We start from the raw sequence: 21,334 nt of genomic DNA, 5'->3' as shown, positions 1-21,334 counted from the left end.
GCCCATATATAGCATGAATCTGAGCCGGTCCCTGCAGAACCAACCGAGATTCGATCCATCTATGGCCGGCTTAACACCAAATTTCTTTGGTTAAAGGGATATTTTTATGCTGATGCATATCTGCGTTTAGTTGGTCTGGACCATCTACTTCATCGTACTTCCTGTCATTTATTCTTTATTCTGTGTTATACAGGAGGAAAAAGTCATTTGTATTAAAGTAAAAGAAGAGGAGACAGATGTGAAGGAGGATGAGCAGCGGAAAGAAAAGGACATTCTTGTAGAGATTGGAACGGGTGAGGAAAAACATTAAATCTGTGCGGGTGAAACAAACGTCGCCACTAATAACCAATGCTGGGGGAGGGGATGTTAAAAAAAAATCCTGCACTGATCACCAATGCAGTGGTGGTGGGGGTGTTGACAGGGGGGATAAAAACACAGCCAATGACCACTAATGGGGGAAAAGGGTTAAATAACACTACTACTGAGCACTAGGGAAGGAGGGAGGTGAATGGAACTATCCCTGACCACCTATGTTGGGGGTGAAGGGTTTAATAGTACTGCCATTGCACCATTGCTGGGGGGATTTATTGCACCGCTGACACCAATGATGACTCCAGCTTTCTCTTCAGTACGCAGTGCAGTATGATGCAAAAAACACAGCAGGGCATTTTCAGGCATTAGTGCATTGCAGTCCATTCATTTTTAATGGGCTGTATAATTCAACAGATTGCACCGACAGTATATCACAAAAGTACACCCCTCACATTTTTGTAAATATTTTATTCTATCTTTTCATGTGACAACACTGAAGAAATGACACTTTGCTACAATGTAAAGTAGTGAGTGTACAGCTTGTATAACAGTGTAAATTTACTGTCCCCTCAAAATAACTCAACACACAGCTATTAATGTCTAAACCGCTGGCAACAAAAGTGAGTACACCCCTAAGTGAAAATGTCCAAATTGGGCCCAATTTAGCCATTTTCCCTCCCCCGTGTCATGTAACTCATTAGTGTTACAAGGTCTCAGGTGTGAATGGGGAGCAGGTGTGTTAAATTTGGTGTGATCGCTCTCACTCTCACATACTGGTCACTGGAAGTTCAACATGGCAACTCGTGGCAAAAAACTCTCTGAGGATCTGAAAATAAGAATTGTTGCTCTAAAGATGGCCTAGGCTATAAGAAGATTGCCAAGACCCTGAAACTGAGCTGCAGCACAGTTGCTAAAACCATACAGCGGTTTAACAGGACAGGTACTTCTCAGAAAAGGACCTCGGTCGACCAAAGAAGTTGAGTGCACATGCTCAGCATCATATCCAGAGGCTGTCTTTGGGAAATACACGTATGAGTGCTGCCAGCATTGCTGCAGAGGTTGAAGGGGTGGGGGGGGGGGGGTCAGCTGTCAGTGCTCAGACCATACCCTGCACACTGCATCAAATTGGTTTGCATGATTGGCGTCCCAGAAGGAAGCCTCTTCTAAATACGAACAAGAAAGCCCGCAAACAATTTTCTGAAGACAAGCAGACTAAGGACATGGATTACTTGAACCATGTCCTGTGGTCTGATCAGACCAAGATAAACTTATTTGGTGTCAGATGGTGACAAGCGTGTGTGGCAGCAATCAGGTGAGGAGTACAAAGACAAGTGTGTCTTGCCTACAGTCAAGCATGGTGGTGGGAGTGTCATGGTCTGGGGCTGCATGAGTGCTGCCGGCACTGGGGAGCTACAGTTCATTGAGGGAACCGTGAATGCCAACATGTACTGTGACATACTGAAGCAGAGCATGATCCCCTCCTCTCGGAGACTGGGCCGCAGGGCAGTATTCCAACATAACGACCCCAAATACACCTCCAAGACAACCACTGCCTTGCTAAAGAAGCTGAGGGTAAAGGTGATGGACTGGCCAAGAATGTCTCCAGACCTAAACCCTATTGAGCATCTGTGGGGCATCCTCAAACAGAAGGTGGAGGAGCGCAAGGTCTCTAACATCCACCAGCTCCGTGATGTCATCATGGAGGAGTGAAAGAGGACTCCAGTGGCAACCTGTGAAGCTCTGGTGATCTTCATGTCCAAGAGGGTTAAGGCAGTGCTGGAAAATAATGGTGGCCACACAAAATATGGACACTTTGGGCCCAATTTGGACATTTTCACTAAGGGGTGTACTCCCTTTTGTTGCCAGCAGTTTAGACATTAATGGCTGTGTGTTGAGTTATTTTGAGGGGACAGCAAATGTACACTGTTATACAAGCTGTACACTCACTACTTTACATTGTAGCAAAGTGTCATTTCTTCAGTGTTACATGAAAAGATATAATAAAATATTTAAAAAATGTGAGGGGTGTACTTACTTTTGTGACATACTGTATAGGCCTTGTTCACATGGGGCGTCTTAATCCGTGCCCCCGTGCAGTGCCATGTTTTACAGGCACGGGGTGCACAGGTGTTGCGTACAATCCATGCTCGCAGTCCCATAGCTGTCATTTGGTATGCAGCAGCTGCATGGATAAAGTGGCCGGTCCCAATGTAACATTCGTGCACCCTCCCAACTGACAGCTATGGGATTACCAGCACGGGGATGCACGGAACACCTGAGCATGATATAAAAAAGACTCTGCACTTAGTACGAAAATCACAAATAAAACGGAAAAGCCATCCGTATACTCAACTGTGCTCCAATATACAAAAAAAAAGGTGCACGGTCCCTATAAAAATGAGGACATAAAATTTTAAACATGCATAAAGTGAATAAACAAAATCCTTTGTAAAGTAAAGCGCCATAGTCCAAGCTAAAGATATTCCTTCCAACACCAACAGTAGCACACACTGCTTACTGGACTCTTGGACCTCCAGATCATTAGAGGTCAACCATGCTGTATAGCAGGGGCTATGGAATTAAAATTCAAGGAGGTCCAGTCAAGTTTGACTCAGAAAGATTGTAGTCACTGTATGTAAAAACTGAGACATGTACAATTCCCATAGCACGGCAACATCATTTATTATCAAGTTTCAGTTACGACATCAGGTGTCCCAATCAGGATGCAGGTTTGAAAATAGCCACGGAGTGAAAGAAGTGGCCGCTGGTGTGATCAGTTCTTTGGATTTACGAAAGATCCCATATGCAATCAGAGTGCCGGTTGCATCAGGTGTCCCAATCAGAGTGCCGCTTGCATCAGGTGTCCCAATCAGAGTGCCGCTTGCATCAGGTGTCCCAATCAGAGTGCCGCTTGCATCAGGTGTCCCAATCAGAGTGCCGCTTGCATCAGGTGTCCCAATCAGAGTGCCGCTTGCATCAGGTGTCCCAATCAGAGTGCCGCTTGCATCAGGTGTCCCAATCAGAGTGCCGCTTGCATCAGGTGTCCCAATCAGAGTGCCACTTGCATCAGGTGTCCCAATTCAGAGTCCCCCCCCCCACCTCTTCAAGGCCAGGCCTTTTTCTGACACTTGTTGCTTACAAGTTATGTTTTGTTAGAAAATTGCTTAGAACCCCCAAACATTATATATATATATATAAAATCTCCGTGTGTATATATATATGAGAGAGAGAGAGAGAGAGATAGATAGAGATAGATATATTTTTAGCAGAGACCCTAGAGAATAAAATGGCAGTTGTTACAATGTTTTATGTTACACTGTATTTGTGCAGCTGTCTTTCAAACGCAAAAACACTTTCATGAATAAAAAAAAAAACATAACAGTAAAGTTAGCCCAATTTTTTTGTATAATGTGAAAGATGATGTTACGCCGAATTAATAGATACCTAACATGTCACGCTTTAATATTGCATTCGCTGATGGAATGACAACAAGCTACAGTACTTAAAAATCTTCATCAAATCTCTTACATATGTGGCCGTGACTTACGTATGTGTTCATGAGGGATGGGGCGCTTTAAAAAAAAAAATATTTTTTTTTTAACTTTCCCTTTTATTTTATTTTATTTTTTCACTTTTATTGCTGTCACTATCAGAGTGCCCCTTTACATCATATGTGCCCATCAGAGTGCATCTATCAATCCCATCCAAGTTAACGGCATACCTGCATATGTCCAGTAGCTGGGCAGGCATGGGTGGGAGATGGGAGGAGCTGGAGGGGGCAGGAGCTGGCAGAAGAAACGAGCTGCAGGGGGCAGGAGCTGGCAGAAGAAACGAGCTGCAGGGGGCAGGAGCTGGGCTGAGAAACTTGATACAGGGGGCAGGGCACACATGTGACTCCACTGGTTGCTGGGAAACCAGCAGTCTCAGCAACTAATGACTGCTAAGCAGAGGGGATTGGGCACTGCAGACTGGCAGGCTGACTGTCTGGACACTCGCATAACTCAGTCCGGGGCGTGGTCTGCCATTTACCCATTGGGTACTCACAAGGAAAAGCAGAGAGATAACCCCTACAAAGACCATTGCACTCAGCTGACGGGTGTGATGGTGTCACCAATGGCTCTGCCCTACACGTTTCATTGTGACCAATGTTGTCAGGGGACCTGTGCATCCCCATGCCGGTAAAACACAGTCCTGCATGGGGCACGGATTAAACTGCCCAATGTGAACAAGGCCTAATGCACAAAAACACGCTGCTATTGTGTGACCATAGGGAACTGCTGGGGAATTGTTGGGGGGCCACAATGGAGGCCCACTGGTATTTTCAAGTTGACCACCAATGCATTAGAGGGAGGACATACATGCAATTCCTGGCTCCCTGCTTGAGAGTTGCTAAGATATCAGCCACACAGGGAGTGCATGGTTTTCAGTGAGTCGGCGGACTCGTAGATTTGCCGTGTGTGAAGGAGTAGTAAAACACAACCATTGAGTCTATATACAGTTGTGCTCATAAGTTTACATACCCTGGCACAATTTATGATTTCTTGGCCATTTTTCAGAGAATATGAATGAGAACACAAAAACTTTTCTTTCACTCATAGTTAGTGTTTGGCTGAAACCATTTATTATCAATCAACTGTTTACTCTTTTTTTTTAAATCATAATGACAACAGAAACTACCCAAATGACCCTGATCTAAAGTTTACATACCCTGGTGATTTTGGCCTGATAACACGCATACAAGTTGACACAAAGGAGTTTGAATGGCCATTAGAAGTAACCATTCTCACCTGTGATCTGTTTGCTTGTAATTAATGTGTGTGTATAAAAGGTCAATGAGTTTCCAGACTCCTGACAGACCCTTACATCTTTCATCCAGTGCTGCACTGACGTTTCTGGAGTCTGAGTCATGGGGAAAGCAAAAGAATTGTCAAAGGATCTGCGGGAAAAGGTAGTTGAACTGTATCAAACAGGAAAGGGATATAAAAAGATATCCAAGAATTTGAGAATGCCAATCAGCAGTGTTCAAACTCTAATCAAGAAGTGGAAAATGAGGGGTTCTGTTGAAACCAAACAACGGTTAGGTAGACCAACTAAAATTTCATCCACAACTGCCAGGAAAATTATTCGGGATGCAAAGAAAACTCCACAAATAACTTCAGGTGAAATACAGGACTCTCTGAAAACATGTAGTGTGGCTGTTTCAAGATGCACAATAAGGAGGCACTTGAAGAAAGATGGGATGCATGGTCGAGTCTCCAGAAGAAAGCCATTACTACGCAAATGCCACAAAGTATCCCACTTACAGTACACCAAACAGCACAGAGACAAGCCTCAAACCTTCTGGCACAAAGTCATTTGGAGTGATGAGACCAAAATTTATCTTTTTGGCCACAGCGATAAACGCTACATTTGGAGAGGAGTCCTACGATGAAAAGTACACCATTCCTACTGTGAAACACGGAGGTGGATTGCTGATGTTTTGGAGATGTGTGAGCTACAAAGGCACAAGAAATTTGGTAAAAATTGATGACAAGATGAATGCAGTATGTTATCAAAAAATACTGGAGGAACATTTGCATTCATCAGCCAGGAAGCTGCACATGGAACGTACTTGGACATTCCAACATGACAATAATCCAAAACACAAGGCCAAGTCGACCTGTCATTGGCCACAGCAGAATAAAGTGAAGGTTCTGGAGTGGCCATCTCAGTCTCCCGACCTCAATATCATTGAGCCACCCTGGGGAGATTTTAAAACGTGCCGTTCATGCAAGACAGCCCAAGAATTTACAGGAACTGGAGGCTTTATGCCAGGAGGAATGGGCAACTTTACCATCTGAGAAGATAAAGAGCCTCATCCACAAATGCCACAAAATACTTCAAGCTGTCATTGATGTTAAAGAGGGCAATACACGGTATTAAGAACTGGGGTATGTAAACTTTTGATCAATGTAATTTTAATAGTTTCTGTTATCATTATGATTTAAAAAGAGTAAACACAGTTGACCGATAATAAATGGCTTCAGCCAAACACTAACCATGGTTGAAAGAAAAGTTTTTGCGTTATCTTTCATATTCTCTGAAAAATGGCAAAGAAATCATGAATTCTGAATTATTATTCACAATTTGGTTTTAAAAAAAAAAGATAAAAATAACTTGTCTTGCCTTCTTTCCCTCAGATGGACAATACAAAAGGTGCACTAAAGGGAGACATCCCATTGGCTCTCCACATGGTGAAATAGAAGATGATGATGTCACAGAAGGTCATCCAGGAAAAAAATCCAATCCCCCAAAAATCCACCCATTACATCACAGTATAGATCCATCCTCCAATCCCTCTACATGTGAGGAGGGCTTTTCTGACATCTCACCCCCCATTGCCCACCCTACAGCCCATAAAGAGGGCGAAAACTTCCAGTGTCCTGAGTGTGGTGAATGCTTTGCAGAGCATGTAGAACTCATTTCGCACCAAAGGACGCACCCGGTGGAGAAGCCATATTCATGTCCAGAGTGCGGAAAGTGTTTTGCCCAAAAATCTTTCCTTCGGAGACATCAAACGAGGCACAGCGGCGATAAGCCGTTTTCATGTTCAGAGTGCGGGAAGTGTTTTACGCAGCGGTCAGATCTTGTAAGGCACCAGAGGACTCATTCGGGAGAGAAGCCGTACTCGTGTGCCATTTGCAGTAAGAGTTTTTCCCAGAAATCGTTCGTCCTTCGGCACGGAAAAGTTCACACCGGCGAGAAGCCATACTCTTGCCTGGAATGTGGAAAGTGTTTCACCGAAAGGTCATCTCTGATCACCCATGAGAGAAGCCACACATCCGAGAAGCCTTTTTCCTGTTCCGAGTGTGGAGAGTGTTTTTCCCGTAAGGACACCTTAATTTCACATCAGAGTTCTCACACGGGGGAGAAACCATACGCGTGTTTGGTGTGCGGGAAATGTTTTTCTTGGAAGTACCAACTTATTAGACACCAGAGAATTCACACGGGCGAGAAGCCGTTTTCCTGTTCCATGTGCGGGAAGTGCTTTGCCGACAGGTCGAACCTCACCAACCATGAGAGGACTCACACGGCCGAGAAGCCCTATTCGTGCTCTGAATGCGGTAAATGTTTTACCCAGATTGGCCACCTTATCACGCATCAGAAGACTCATTCCGGGGTAAAGCCTTTTTCCTGTTCTGCGTGCGGTGAATGTTTTTCCCGCAAGTCGTCACTTCTCAGACACGAACGAGTTCACACTGGGGAGAAGCCATATGCCTGTTTGGAATGTGGGAAGTGTTTTACTGATCGGTCCTACCTCACCATACATCACAGGATTCACACTGGCGATCGGCCCCATTCCTGCTACTACTGCGGGAAGGCTTTTACCGATAAATCAGATCTGGTTAAGCATACTAAACGAGTTCACGCCCAGGATCCAGGCAATCCCCCTTTCTTACCCCAACTGTAAGGAATAACTGTAATTATGAGTGACGAGCGCTTCCTGTGGGAGTATGTGGAAGCCGTGCAAGCTTAGGTGTACTTGGATGTGGAATCAGAATAAAAAGAAAACTCCAAATGAACCTTTGATTTAAATCCGCTAAAATACATTTCAAGTGAAACACAACAAAAGATCTTCAGTGTACTAGTTATTATTTTTTTTTTTTTTTCTATAGCAGCCACAGCCTAAGTAGAAAAATCTGTCCTCCTGCCAGCAGCTGCAGAAAAGGAGCCCTGCTTTCTGTGGGGAAGCAGAGGTCTCTCTGCTGAGGTCCGACACACCCTCTCAGAAAAGTTCTCTGCAGACCATAGAACTCTGACCCTGACATCACAGAGGGCAGCGTTGGACCTCTGCAGAGAGACCACTGCTTTTACACAGAGAGCAAGGGTCGTGCACTGTAGCTGCTAGCAAGGTTAATGTTTAAGCCTCCTGTCGACCAAGAAAAAGATCCCCGCTGTCCACTATGCTGACTTCTGCATCGCACACACTTCAGGCTGGATCAGATTCCTGGTCCCCTGCTGGGTGCTGTAATTACCTCTCCTGATCCCTGCGTCTTTACTGCGTTGTGGCATAACATAGGGACCCGCAGAGGGAACCTTGAACAGGAAGTGTCAGGTGTGCAGGGCTTTTTTTTAAGGCAGGGCAAAAGGGGCAGCTGCCCTGGGCCCTGTCATTGTTGTGGGGCCCAATGCAGCTGCCTCATACTTGCCAAATATCCTGGTTTAAATTCCCTTGTCCCTTGAGGTTTTAGTCCTGTGCTGTGTCCCAATATCTCAGTGTGAAGTGCTGCTACTAATGCTGCTCAGCTCTGTGTACAGATGATTTGCATGTAAATAGCGGTGGCATTCATATGTAAATAGTGATGCCATTCATATGTAAATAGCGGTGGCATTCATATGTAAATAGCGGTGGCATTCATATGTAAATAGCGGCAGCCAGGGGCACTGATATGTATATAATGACCCCCTGAGTTCATATCCACAGTAATCTCTAGCAACCAATCAACAAGCAGAAATCATGTGCTTTACCTCTAGCAACTAATCAGTGAGCCGTAATGTGTGTTGTGCCTTTGGCGACCAGTCAGTGAGCGGTAATGATACACTGTAACCACTGGCAACCAATTGCAATAGCTGTCTGATCTGATTCTGTAAACTGAATTTGAGTCTAGTTGCTACTTATTATATGTCTCAGAGCAGGTGGAGAGCGAAACTGCATGGGGGGGGGGCATAAGAAAATTAATGCCCAGGGTCCAATCAATATTAAATACGGCCCTGCAGGGGTGGAAGATTTTTCAGCCAGAGTAGCTGTTGCGCACAGTGGAGATCAGCAGAGTGGGTGGTGGGGAGGGTAGGTACTAATTCTTTAGCAGGAAAGTCTTCCTTTTTTAAATATTTTTTAAACTAGCATCAAAGTCACTTTATTGCCACCTACCCCAGCAGCACATGGATTTCTTTCTCTTCCCTGACAGTCTATTCATCTGACAAAGAAAGCACAGTACTTCCAGGTATAGAGGGGCATGTGACTCGGTCCATACTGATACACTATGATTGGCCTAGTGCTTTCACATGGGGGCAGTAAAGAGTCTTTAGCCCTGTGTAAACTTAGATTTGAGCAACTCAGAACTTGCATTGGGGTTCCTTTCATGATTCGTCATAACTGAAGACTGGGGATACCATCATTGAAGTATCCTGTTTCCCCCGAAAATAAGACCTAGAGTGATTATTGGTGATGGCTGCAATATAAGCCCTACCCCCCAAATAAGCCCTAGTTAAAGTCCTTGTAGGTCTTATTTTCAGGGTAGGGCTTATTTTTAATGAAACAGGGTAGGGCTTATATTGCAGCCATCACCGACAATCACACTAGGTCTTATTTTCCCGGAAACAGGGTAGACCTTCCTTTAGAATAAAGGGGTAGTTATTCGTGCGCTGCCACTATTATAAGATAAATCGAGGAACTGCTGCGTTCACCGAGATGGATCAAACCATATCTACTTAATTGTAACGTGAGGGTAAATTGGTGTCGCGCTGTTCTAGTTTGGGGTATTAATCGGAAAGGGATGGTTCCCTATGTTTCTCACTCAAAAGAGAAGGGGGGGGGGGGGGGGGAGGTCATGTAGAGCTAAGAAGATCTAAAGAATAGTATGAGAGGTATTTGGGATATATTATCCACTAACACAATATAGAACTCTTCCCCTATAGCATGGGTCTTCAAACTATGGCCCTCCAGTTGTTCAGGAACTACAATTCCCATCATGCCTAGTCATGTCTGTGAATGTCAGAGTTTTACAATGCCTCGTGGGATGTGTAGTTTCACAACAGCTGGAGGGCCGTAGTTTGAGGATCCCTGCCCTATAGCTTAGAATGGGTATAATAGTTACAGTGCCTTGCGAAAGTATTCGGCCCCCTTGAACTTTTCAACCTTTTGCCACATTTCAGGCTTCAAACATAAAGATATAACATTTTAATTTTTTGTGAAGAATCACCAACAAGTGGGACACAATTGTGAAGTGGAATGAAATCTATTGGATATTTTAAACTTTTTTAGCAAATAAAAAACTGAAAAGTGGTGCGTGCAAAATTATTCGGCCCCTTTACTTTCAGTGCAGCAAACTCACTCCAGAAGTTCAGCGAGGATCTCTGAATGATCCATTGTTGTCCTAAATGACTGATGGTGATAAATAGAATCCACCTGTGTGTAATCAAGTCTCTGTATAAATGCACCTGCTCTGTGATAGTCTCAGGATTCTGTTGAAAGCGCAGAGAGCATCATGAAGACCAAGGAATACACCAGGCAGGTCCGTAATACTGTTGTGGAGAAGTTTAAAGCCGGATTTGGATACAAAAAGATTTCCCAAGCTTTAAACATCCCAAGGAGCACTGTGCAAGCGATCATTTTGAAATGGAAAGAGTATCAGACCACTGCAAATCTACCAAGACCTGGCCGTCCCTCTAAACTTTCAGCTCAGACAAGGAGAAGACTGATCAGAGATGCAGCCAAGAGGCCCATGATCACTCTGGATGAACTGCAGAGAACTACAGCTGAGGTGGGAGAGTCTGTCCATAGGACAACAATCAGTCGTACACTGCACAAATCTGCCCTTTATGGAAGAGTGGCAAGAAGAAAGCCATTTCTCAAAGATATCCATAAAAAGTCTCGTCTAAAGTTTGCCACAAGCCACCTGGGAGACACACCAAACATGTGGAAGAAGGTGCTCTGGTCAGATGAAACCAAAATCAAACTTTTTGCCCACAATGCAAAACGATATGTTTGGGGTAAAAGCAACACAGCTCATCACCCTCAACACACCATCCCCACTGTCACACATGCTGGTGGCAGCATCATGGTTTGGGCCTGCTTTTCTTCAGCAGGGACAGGGAAGATGGTTAAAATTGAGGGGAAGATGCAGCCAAATACAGGACCATTCTGGATGAAAACCTGTTGGAGTCTGCAAAAGACCTGAAACTGGGACGGAGATTTATCTTCCAACAAGACAATGATCCCAAACATACAGCAAAATCTACAAAGGAATGGTTCACAAATAAACGTATCCAGGTGTTAGAATGGCCAAGTCAAAGTCCAGACCTGAATCCAATCGAGAATCTGTGGAAAGAGCTGAAAACTGCTGTTCACAAACGCCCTCCATCCAACCTCACTGAGCTCGAGCTGTTTTGCAAGGAAGAATGGGCAAGAATTTCAGTCTCTCGATGTACAAAACTGATAGAGACATACCCCAAGCGACTTGCAGCTGTAATCGCAGCAAAAGGTGGCTCTACAAAGTATTAACGCAAGGGGGCCGAATAATTTTGCACGCCCCACTTTTCATTTTTTTATTAGTTAAAAAAAGTTTCAAAAATCCAATAGATTTCGTTCCACTTCACAATTGTGTCCCACTTGTTGGTGATTCTTCACAAAAAATACAAATTTTATATCTTTATGTTTGAAGCCTGAAATGTGGCAAAAGGTTGAAAAGTTCAAGGGGGCCGAATACTTTCGCAAGGCACTGTATATTTATATAAATTGCCAACCATACAATAGAATAAACCCAGAAAATTAAAAATTAATAAACACACTACAGGGGTGTCTTCACCTGGACACCACACAAAGAATAATAGTGCTTGTTAAACCAAAAATAGACTTTGTGTAATCGTGATACACAAATAAGATCAATGTGGTCAAACTAATCAAAAAAGTAAACACACTGCAGAGCCAACTGTGGCCTGCAGTATAACCATGAAAACACAGGCTTAGCACCGTCACCTGCAACAGGCCAAGCAAACAAAAGTGCTATGTGCTTATGCAAATGAAGTGAATAAATAACAGCGAAATATCTATTAGTGCAATATATAAAATGAATTTAAAATAAATGAGAAACCAAGTGACTGAAATAAAATTAATAGACGTGAATTTCGTAAGGTAGAACAAACAATTATGATGTGAGAAAGATAGAATTATAAAAGATATTTCTAAAAAAAATAAAAATAAAATATTAGTAAGTAAAAAAGGAAATAAATACCCTACAGAGCCTATTACAGGTGGCTTAGCGGAGTGATGGGGGCAAAGGAAAGGGGAGTATGTGATGCTGGCTAGGTGGGCATTAAAGCAGTAGTAAACTCTGCTTGGTCACTTGTACCTACAGGTAAGCTTATAATAAAGCTTACCTGTAGGTACAATTAATATCTGCTATATGTGCACCTTTTAGGACAGGGGTGTTCAACCCTCGGAGCCCTTTGATGTGGCCCTCGACCTCAAACCAGGGAAGCGCACTTCTTTTATCCTGCTGGTTTGGTGTGCTTTCTGAAAGCGCACCAAAACTTCTGAATGCTGGAGATTTGGTGCACTTTTAAATTGCACCAGGCCCGCAAAATATAATAGACGCTTATGGAAAAGTGCAGCTAACTGGCAGGAAAGCGGCAGGTGCACTGCGCTTCATCCGTGGTGCAGGTAAACCATGTGAAAGCAGCCTTATCAGGGGCTCAGGATAGTAAGGGCTTACATGTGCAATTTGGAGGCAGTAAAACCCCATAGTTGAGACATGTTTTTAACACCCCCCCCCCCCCCAACCACTGGCATAGCATCAGGGGGTCACAATGGTGATCACGTGTGGCCTCCCTCTCACATTCTGTTTTACACTTGGAGAGCTGTGGGGGTGGCATATACATAAACGGATCCTCTCCATTTTCCTCCTGCAACCGCTAAAAGCGGCTTCTCCTTCTCGCCCTCCTTCCGGTATTCAGCGGCTGCAAAAGGAAAACGTTCATTATGCTGCTCAAAATTAAAAATTCGAAATTCTGAACCATTTCATTGTGGCCCCTCAACCAGTTTTTAACCTCCTCGCATGCGCGCTATAGCTGAATGATGGCTTCAGCGCGGACCTACATTGCCAGGATGCCGTCATATGATGTCTTCCCTTTTGCACGCCCCTGTGTGCTGTGGAGTGCTCTGTGATCACCGACTGTGACAGCCAGTGACAGCTGATCACATGATGTAAACAGAAGATCGGTAATCTTTTTTTTGTGAAAGGGACATCGGTCCCGAAGAGGAAGAGCCACAGTCACCTCATCTGTGTCCACCCGTGCTGTCTGGCAGTGCCCACCAGTGCATATCAGTGCAAATCAGTGGCACCTATCAATGCCCACCAGTGGTGCCAATCAGTGCCCATTGGTGGCTCATCGGTGCCACCTAGCAGTGCTGCCCATCAGTGCCCAGCAACGTAAATCATAAATCGTACAACAGTGCCACCTATTGGTGCCCACCAGTGCCACCTATCAGTGCAACCTCATCAGCGCACATCAGCGAAGGAGAAAAATTATCTTTTTTAAAAATTTTATAACAAAATTATAAAACTGTTTATTTTTTTTAGGGCTGTTACTGATTAAAATTTTCGTGTTCGATTAATCGATTTTCTTTTTAATCATTAATCAATTTTTAAACTACTATTTTAAACTATTAATCAACTAATTTTGATTAATTATAAGGCACATACAGATCCAACTCCTTTTAGCTGATCTCCTTGCATTGCAACTCTGCATTAGTCAGTGGTAAATGTGGTATACACTATATACAATCACCTGACACTGGTTGGTTTCCACAATCCATGACTTAACTTCACAGTTCACACAAATACATTTTAAATTCAAACTGATGTAAGTAATTTTTTTTCCCACAGTAGTGTGACAATCCCTCCACCTCCAGTCTAACTAATCACTCTCACCTTATGCAAGTGGGTATCAAAAGGGTTAACACGGACCATAAACTTCTCTCACGTCTCCTTAGATCTCAGCAGGACGCCAGGTCATGGGTAGAAAGAAAAGATCTCAGTGCTCACCGCTTCTTAACCACTTAAGAACCAGGCCTCTTTTTCAGACTCGGTGTTTACATATTTAAAACAGTTTTTTTTTACTAGAAAATTACTTAGAACCGCCAAACATTATATATTGTTTTTTTTTTCTAATACCTTAGAGAATAAAATGGCGGTCATTGCATTCCTTTTTTCACACCGTATTTGCGCAGCGGTCTTACAAGCGCACTTTTTTGGGAAAAAAATAAATTTTTTGAATAAAAAAATAAGACACCAGTAAAGTTAGCCCAATTTTTTTTTATATTGTGAAAGATAATGTTATGCCAAGTAAATTGATACCCAACATGTCATGCTTCAAAATTGCGCCCGCTCGTGGAATGGCGTCAAACTTTTACCCTCAAAAATCTCCATAAGCGACATTTAAAAAATTCTATAGGTTGCATGTTTTGCGTTAGAGGAGGGCTAGGGCGCAAATTATTGTTCTTGCTCTACCGATCCTGGCGATACCTCACATGTGTGGTTTGACTACCGTATTCATATGCGGGCGCTACTCACGTATGCGTTCGCTTCTGCGCGCAAGCTTGTTGAGACGGGGGGGTTTAAAAAAATGCTTTCTTATTTATTTTACTTGATTTTATTTATTTTTACAGTGTTTTAAAAAAAAAATGGATCACTTTTAATAGAAAAAAGCATGACGGGTCCTCTTAAATATGAGATCTGGGGTCAAAAAGTGCTCAGATCTCATATTTGGACTTAAATGCAATAAAAAAATAAAATGTCATTTGTAAAAAATGACATTGAAAATTTTTTTACCTTTTAAGAGGTATGGGTGGAAGTAATGTTGACGTCGCTTCCGCCCTCCTATGGTATAGAGACAAGTGTGGGGCCATCTTAGCCTCACTCATCTCCATACTCAGCAGCAAGAAGAACCCGATCGGGCACCTCTCCCGCCGCCGATAACGGTGATCTCGCGGTGAACCTGCAGAGACCACCGTTATCGCATACAGGACTGCCTCCTGTAAAGAGGGATATCTCGGTTGTGGCAGCAGCTGCTGCCCTTATCGAGATATCCCTCTTCAAAGTACCGACGTATATGTACAGGAGGCGGTCCTTAAGTGGTTAAACTACTCACATAAAGATGATAAAAACACTGCATGTAAATTTGACAATCGTGTTGGTTCCATAGGGCAGCAGCGGGTGACGTCATGTGTAGCTCCTCCCCCGTATGCGTTACGTTCAGTCAGAACTTCTACGTCACCAGACTCCCCCCCTCCCTTTCCTTCATTAGCAGACGGAGGCACTTGGGGAAGGGGGAGGAGTCCGGTGACGTCGATGTCTGTGACGTCACCGGAATTCCGACGGAACTCCCTGAAGACCCTGAAGCCGGCGGAGAGAAAAGAATTTCGATTGATCAAAAAAAATGTATCGATTAACCACTTTCAGACCGGACGATTTTGCTGGTCAATGACCAGAGGTCTTTTTACAATTTGGCACTGCACTGCTTTAACTGTTAATTGCACGGTCATGCAATGTTGTACCCAAACAAAATTTGCGTCCTTTTTTTCCCACAAATAGAGCTTTCTTTTAAAGGTATTTGACTGACTCTGCGATTTTTATTTTTTGCGATATAAACGTAAAAAGACCGCAAATTTTGAAAAAAAATTATATTTTCTACTTTTTGTTATTAGAAAAATCCAATAAACTCAATTTTAGTCATACATTTAGGCCAAAATGTATTCAGCCACATGTCTTTGGTAAAAAAAAAGTCAATAACTGTATATTTATTGGTTTGCGCAAAAGTTGTCACATCTACAAACTAAGGTACGTTTTCTGGAATTTACGCAGCTTTTAGTTTATGACTGCCTATCTCATTTCTTGAGGTGCTAAAATAGCAGGGCAGTACAAAACCCCCCCAAATGACCCCATTTTGGAAAGTAGATACCCTAAGGAAATTGATAAGAGGCATGTTGAGCCCATTGAATATTTTATTTTTTTGCCTCAAGCGAGTGAATAATGACAAAAAAACATATTTTTTTTTTTTTTACACAAAGTTGTCATTAAATGATATATTGCTCACACATGCCATGGTTATATGTGGAATTGCACCCCAAAATACATTCTGCTGCTTCTCCTGAGTACGGGGATACCACATGTGGTCGACTTTTTGGAAGCCTAGCCGCGTACGGGGGCCCCAAAAACCAAGCACCGCCTTCAGGATTTCTAAGGGCGTACATTTGTAATTTCACTCCTCACTACCTATCACAGTTTTGAAGGCCATAAAATGCCAAGATGGCACAAAACACCCACAAATGACCCCATTTTAGAAAGTAGACATCCCAAGCTATTTGCTGAGAGGCATGTTGAGTCTATGGAATATTTTATATTTTGCCGCAAGTTGCGGGAAAATTACAAACTTTTACTTATTTTTCACAAAGTTGTCACTAAATGATATATTGCTCACGCATGCCATGGGCATATGTGAAATGACACCCCAAAATAAATTCTGCTGCTTCTCCTGAGTACAGGGATACCACATATGTGGGACTTTTTGGGAGCCTAGCCGCGTACGGGGCCCCGAAAACCAAGCACCGCCTTCAGGCTTTCTAAGGGCGAATTTTTGACTTCACTCCTCACTACCTATTACAGTTTTGAAGGCCATAAAATGCCAAGATGGCACAAAACCCCCACAAATGACCCCATTTTAGAAAGTAGACACCCCAAGCTATTTGCTGAGAGGCATGTTGAGTCCATGGAATATTTTATATTTTGCCACAAGTTGCGGGAATATTACAAACTTTTTTTTTTTTTTTCACAAAGTTGTCACTAAATGATATATTGCTCACACATGCCATGGGCATATGTGAAATGACACCCCAAAATAAATTCTGCTGCTTCTCCTGAGTACGGGGATACCACATGTGTGGGATTTTTTGGGAGCCTAGCCGCGTACGGGGCCCCGAAAACCAAACACTGCCTTCAGGATTTCTAAGGGTGTAACTTTTAGATTTTACTCCTTACTACCTATCGCAGTTTTGAAGGCCATAAAATGCCAAGATGGCACAAACCCCCCCAAATGACCCCATTTTGGAAAGTAGACACCCCTAAATTTAGGGGTACACTAGTGAGACTCACAGGTAAAAAAGCACCTAGGCTGTCAGCGACTGTATCAAAACGCTACAAACAAAAAAAACTGTTATGCCCCGTACACACGAGCGGACTTTTCAACATCCAAAGTCCGAAGGACCGAGTCCGTCAGACTATCCGATCGTGTGTGGGCTGCAACGGACTTTTGATTCGCCAAAGTCTGACGGACTTTAGAAATGAAGCATGCTTCAAATTTTCCCGAAGGAACTCCGCCGGACCCGGTCCCCTTCGAAAACTCCGCTCGTGTGTATGCTACTCCGACGGACTAAAACCGACGCTAGGGCAGCTATTGGCTACTGGCTATGAACTTCCTTATTCGAGTCGGGTTGTACGTCATCACGTTCGAATCCGTCGGAGTTTAGTGTGATCGTGTGTGGCCAAGTCCGTTCGGCCGAAAAGTCTGTCAGAACTCCGTCGGAACTCCGGCGGAACTCCTTTGGAAGTCTGTCGGACATAAGTCCTCTCGTGTGTACGGGGCATTAGCGATCGCAGGGATCAGGCCTGACTCTGCGAACGCTGCAGTTATGTGCGTTGTGCTTTGTAAGTGACAGTGATCGATCGATACTGCACTTGGGTGGGCTGGTCTGGGCTTGGCGGAGGGGCTAAACGCAGGTGCTAGCAGGTATCTGGGCTGATCCCACTAACAATGCGTTTTGGGAAACCTAAACTGCTGGCGACGCTAATATAGATCTGATCAGATACTATATTACTAAGGGAGGTGTATGCTTTGTGCGTGGGTGTTAGCGGTACTGGCACTAACCTGACACTGCCTGGGGCGACGCAGACCTTATCTGACCCTCAAACTTATATCACCCGCCGGGTGATCAGGAGGTTAAACCTTTATTAGGTAATAAATGGCGGGTGCCCTGAAACTATAAAAAAATAACTAACCAACCAGCGTCACCTGTAACAGTTATATGGTGATCACTGGTGAAAGGGTTAACTAGGGGGCAATTAGGGGGCTTTATGCGGTAGTATATGGGGGTCCCTGGCGCTATAAAAAGCTGCGGCGAACCTAAATACCTACCTGCCTAACTAGCGTCACCTGTGACACTAATACAGCGATCAGAAAAACGATCGCTTATTAGGCTGGGTTCACACTGGAGCGATGCGGGAACGCCACGAATCCGCGGCGGGTTCCCGCATCACACTGCCCTATGCGAACTGCTGGGAGTGTCAGTGAAATGTTAATGACACCCCCAGATCAGTTCGCATATCGCAGTGCGATCTGCAAACTCGGACAGGAATCGGATCGCATGGTGTGAACACCCATGCGATCCGATTCTGCTGCGGACCAAAAAAAGGGTCCCGTGCGAGTTTGCGGCGGGTGCGACGCGAATTCAGCCATACTATCTGTATGGCTGAACTCGAATCGCACAGAGATCGGATGTGATTTGCACTGCAGTGCGGTACGAATCACATCCGTTCTCATAAACCGCTGCAATGTGAACCCAGCCTTAGTGACACTGGTGACGGGGGGTGATCACGGGGTTAAACCTTTATTGGGGGGGTTAGGGGGGTACCTTAGAACTAAAGGGGGCTAACCCTAACTGCCCTAACAGTTATTACAGTCACAAATGACACCAATGCAAAAAAAATAAATAAATGCAATTGGTGTCACTGTGACTGGGGGTGCAGGGGTGATTGGGGGGGGTGAAGAGGGGGTGAGAGTATGCCTGGCATGTTCTACTGTACGTGTGGTGTGTTGGTGCAACTCACCGATCCTCTCTCCTCGGTGCCGGAACGAAAAATACCGACACGGAGGAGAGATTACATCACTTCCTCTGCCTGTGTTTACATTACAGGAGAGGAAGTGATGTCACGCTTCACTTCCATTCGTCAGGAGCGATCGCGAGGGGGGGGCCCGATCGGGCCTCCCACCCGCGGGAAGGCAGGGACGTACATGTACGCCCATATGCCTGCCCGTGCCATTCTGTCGACGTACATCGTCGTGCGGCGGTCGGCAAGTGGTTAATCGAGGAATAAATCTTTAATTTCCACAGCCCTGTTTTTTTTTCAACATTTTCTGTCTTTTTTTAGTTTTTTTTTAACAAAAAATAAAAAACCCATCAGTGATTAAATACCACCAAAAGAAAGCTGTATTTGTGGGAAGAAAATGATAAAAATGTCATATAGGTAAGTTTTGTATGACCGCGCAATTTTCATTCAAAGTGTGAGAGCGCTGAAAGCTGGGTAGGAAGGGGGTTTTTAGTGCCCAGTAAGCAAGTGGTTAAATCACTTAATTGGCCCTCACTCTTCAAAAAGTTGAGCACCCCTGGTTTAGGAAATATTCACAAGGCCTGCAGCCGGTGATGTCACGTTGGAGTGATGTCATCTTGGCTCAGCCATTCAAACGGCCAGAGCAAGCAAACCCAGAAGGAAGAGCGGGTGAAGATGGAAACCCTGGCACGCTGGAGAGATCCGTTTTATTGGTAAGTCTGTCGTAATGTGCTAGCGCTGGGGGGGGGGGTCGCGATTTAAAAATCGCCTGTTAAATCATACAAAAATTAGACATTGTTCTGACTCGGGCTGCCACGTGTGTCAGTAAACACATTTGTCTTTTAGGAACTTAATAGCATGCTCTTGCTGAGATTGGTTTGATTGATTTACTAAACTTGGAGAGTGCAAAATCTGGCGCAGCTCTGCATGGTAGCCAATGAGCTTCTAACTTCGGCTTGTTCAATTAAGCTTTGACAACAAAGAAAACAAAACTGGAAGCTGATTGGTTTCTATGCACAGCTGCACCAAATTTTGCACTCAAGTCAGTTGGCAGCAGAGGATTGTTTTGCTGTCAGTTTGGTGGTATTCCCCAACATCATAGGAACCAAACTCCCTTCTGCAATACACATACATAAGAAAATAGGGAATAGAACATACAAAGTTCCTTACAGGGTTACTGGCCGTGTACTTCCTTTCAAATGTTACTAAAGGCAAAACATTTTCTTTTTTTTTGTATAGAATGGAGAAGGATTAGAACCCCTGTCAGGTTTTCATTGCTGCCTGTGTGTCTGTCCTCCCCCCCTTTAGAGTGGATTGCACTACAGATCGTGTTCCATAGGAAGCCATGTTAAATGGACTGCAGTGCAAATCTGCAAAATGCAAATAGCACTAAAACTGCATAGGTGCGAATCCAGCCTTAGTAGGGGGATTCATCCTCTCTATTGGTCCTGCTTACCATTATCACTAATGCCATGTACACGCAATCGGAATTTCGGCCAGGAAAAGACAGATGAGAGCTTTTCATCTGAAAATGCGACTGTGTGTAGGCTCCATAGTAATTTAGCTGTTCGAATTCCCACCAGCAAAAAGGCATGTTCTCAATTTTTCCGACGGAGAAATTTTCTATCGGAAATTCCAATCTTGTGTATGCAATACCGACGCGAAAAAACTCACGCATGTTCAGATTCAAGTACGAGACGGAAGCTATTTGCTACCGGTTTTTGAACTTCCTTTTTCTAGTCCCATCTTATGTGTTGTACATCATCGTGTATGCAAGACAGCTTGAGCGAAATCCCGTTGGTAAAACCATCGGAGCTTTTTCTGACCAAAATTCCAATCGCATGCACGCAGCAAGAGAGTGAAAGTAAAAGAAAATCCCAAATTGGGTTGTCCCCAGAAAAGGGAACAGAGGTGAAATCTTCCAAAAGGGAAACAAGTTCTGGCGACAGTCAGGGATTCCCTCACTTCGGAGGGATTTCCTCACTTCCTGTTTCGTCTATGCCGCAGGAAGTGAAGGGAAATCTCTCCAATGGGACAAAGGTGGCTTTTCCTTTACTCTATCAAAAGTGGAAAAAAATAAAGTTTTGGCTTTAGTTCTATTTTAATGACTCCAGATATATCATAAAGGTTGTCATTTTTCCCTTGTGATCGTGGTGGATCGAACGAATGTCACGGTTCTCCTGGGCCCCACATGACCAAATAACGAATTTTGGGAAATTCGTTGTATGTAGTCATGAATGGGTGTGGGCTGCAAACCATTTTCTTTTCTATGTTGTTATTTTTTAATCTCTAAAAGCCTAAGGCGGTTCACACCAGAATACAGTGCGGGAGAGGTGTGTTTCCTTCACCACCTAGGAACCCCAATTCCTGCACTATATACG

General features: G+C 44.0%; 1 protein-coding gene across 1 annotated transcript in view; it reads left to right on the top strand.

The window, feature by feature from the left end:
• LOC143957207 (uncharacterized) overlaps positions 1-21,334 on the top strand; it is a 441,673-nt gene that overhangs the window by 396,407 nt on the left and 23,932 nt on the right. The window contains exons 12-13 of the mRNA XM_077467351.1: positions 194-293; positions 6,492-7,759. Coding sequence (XP_077323477.1) covers positions 194-293; positions 6,492-7,759 — 1,368 coding nt within the window. The remainder of the gene's footprint in view (positions 1-193; positions 294-6,491; positions 7,760-21,334) is intronic.

This window comes from Lithobates pipiens, unplaced genomic scaffold (assembly GCF_037356315.1).
Source record: "Lithobates pipiens isolate NorthernLeopardFrog02 unplaced genomic scaffold, aLitPip1_a1.2 Scaffold_51, whole genome shotgun sequence".
NCBI lineage: Eukaryota > Metazoa > Chordata > Amphibia > Anura > Ranidae > Lithobates > Lithobates pipiens.
The sequence above is the reverse complement of the archived record's forward strand: the minus strand, read 5'-3'. Positions and strand labels throughout refer to the sequence as shown.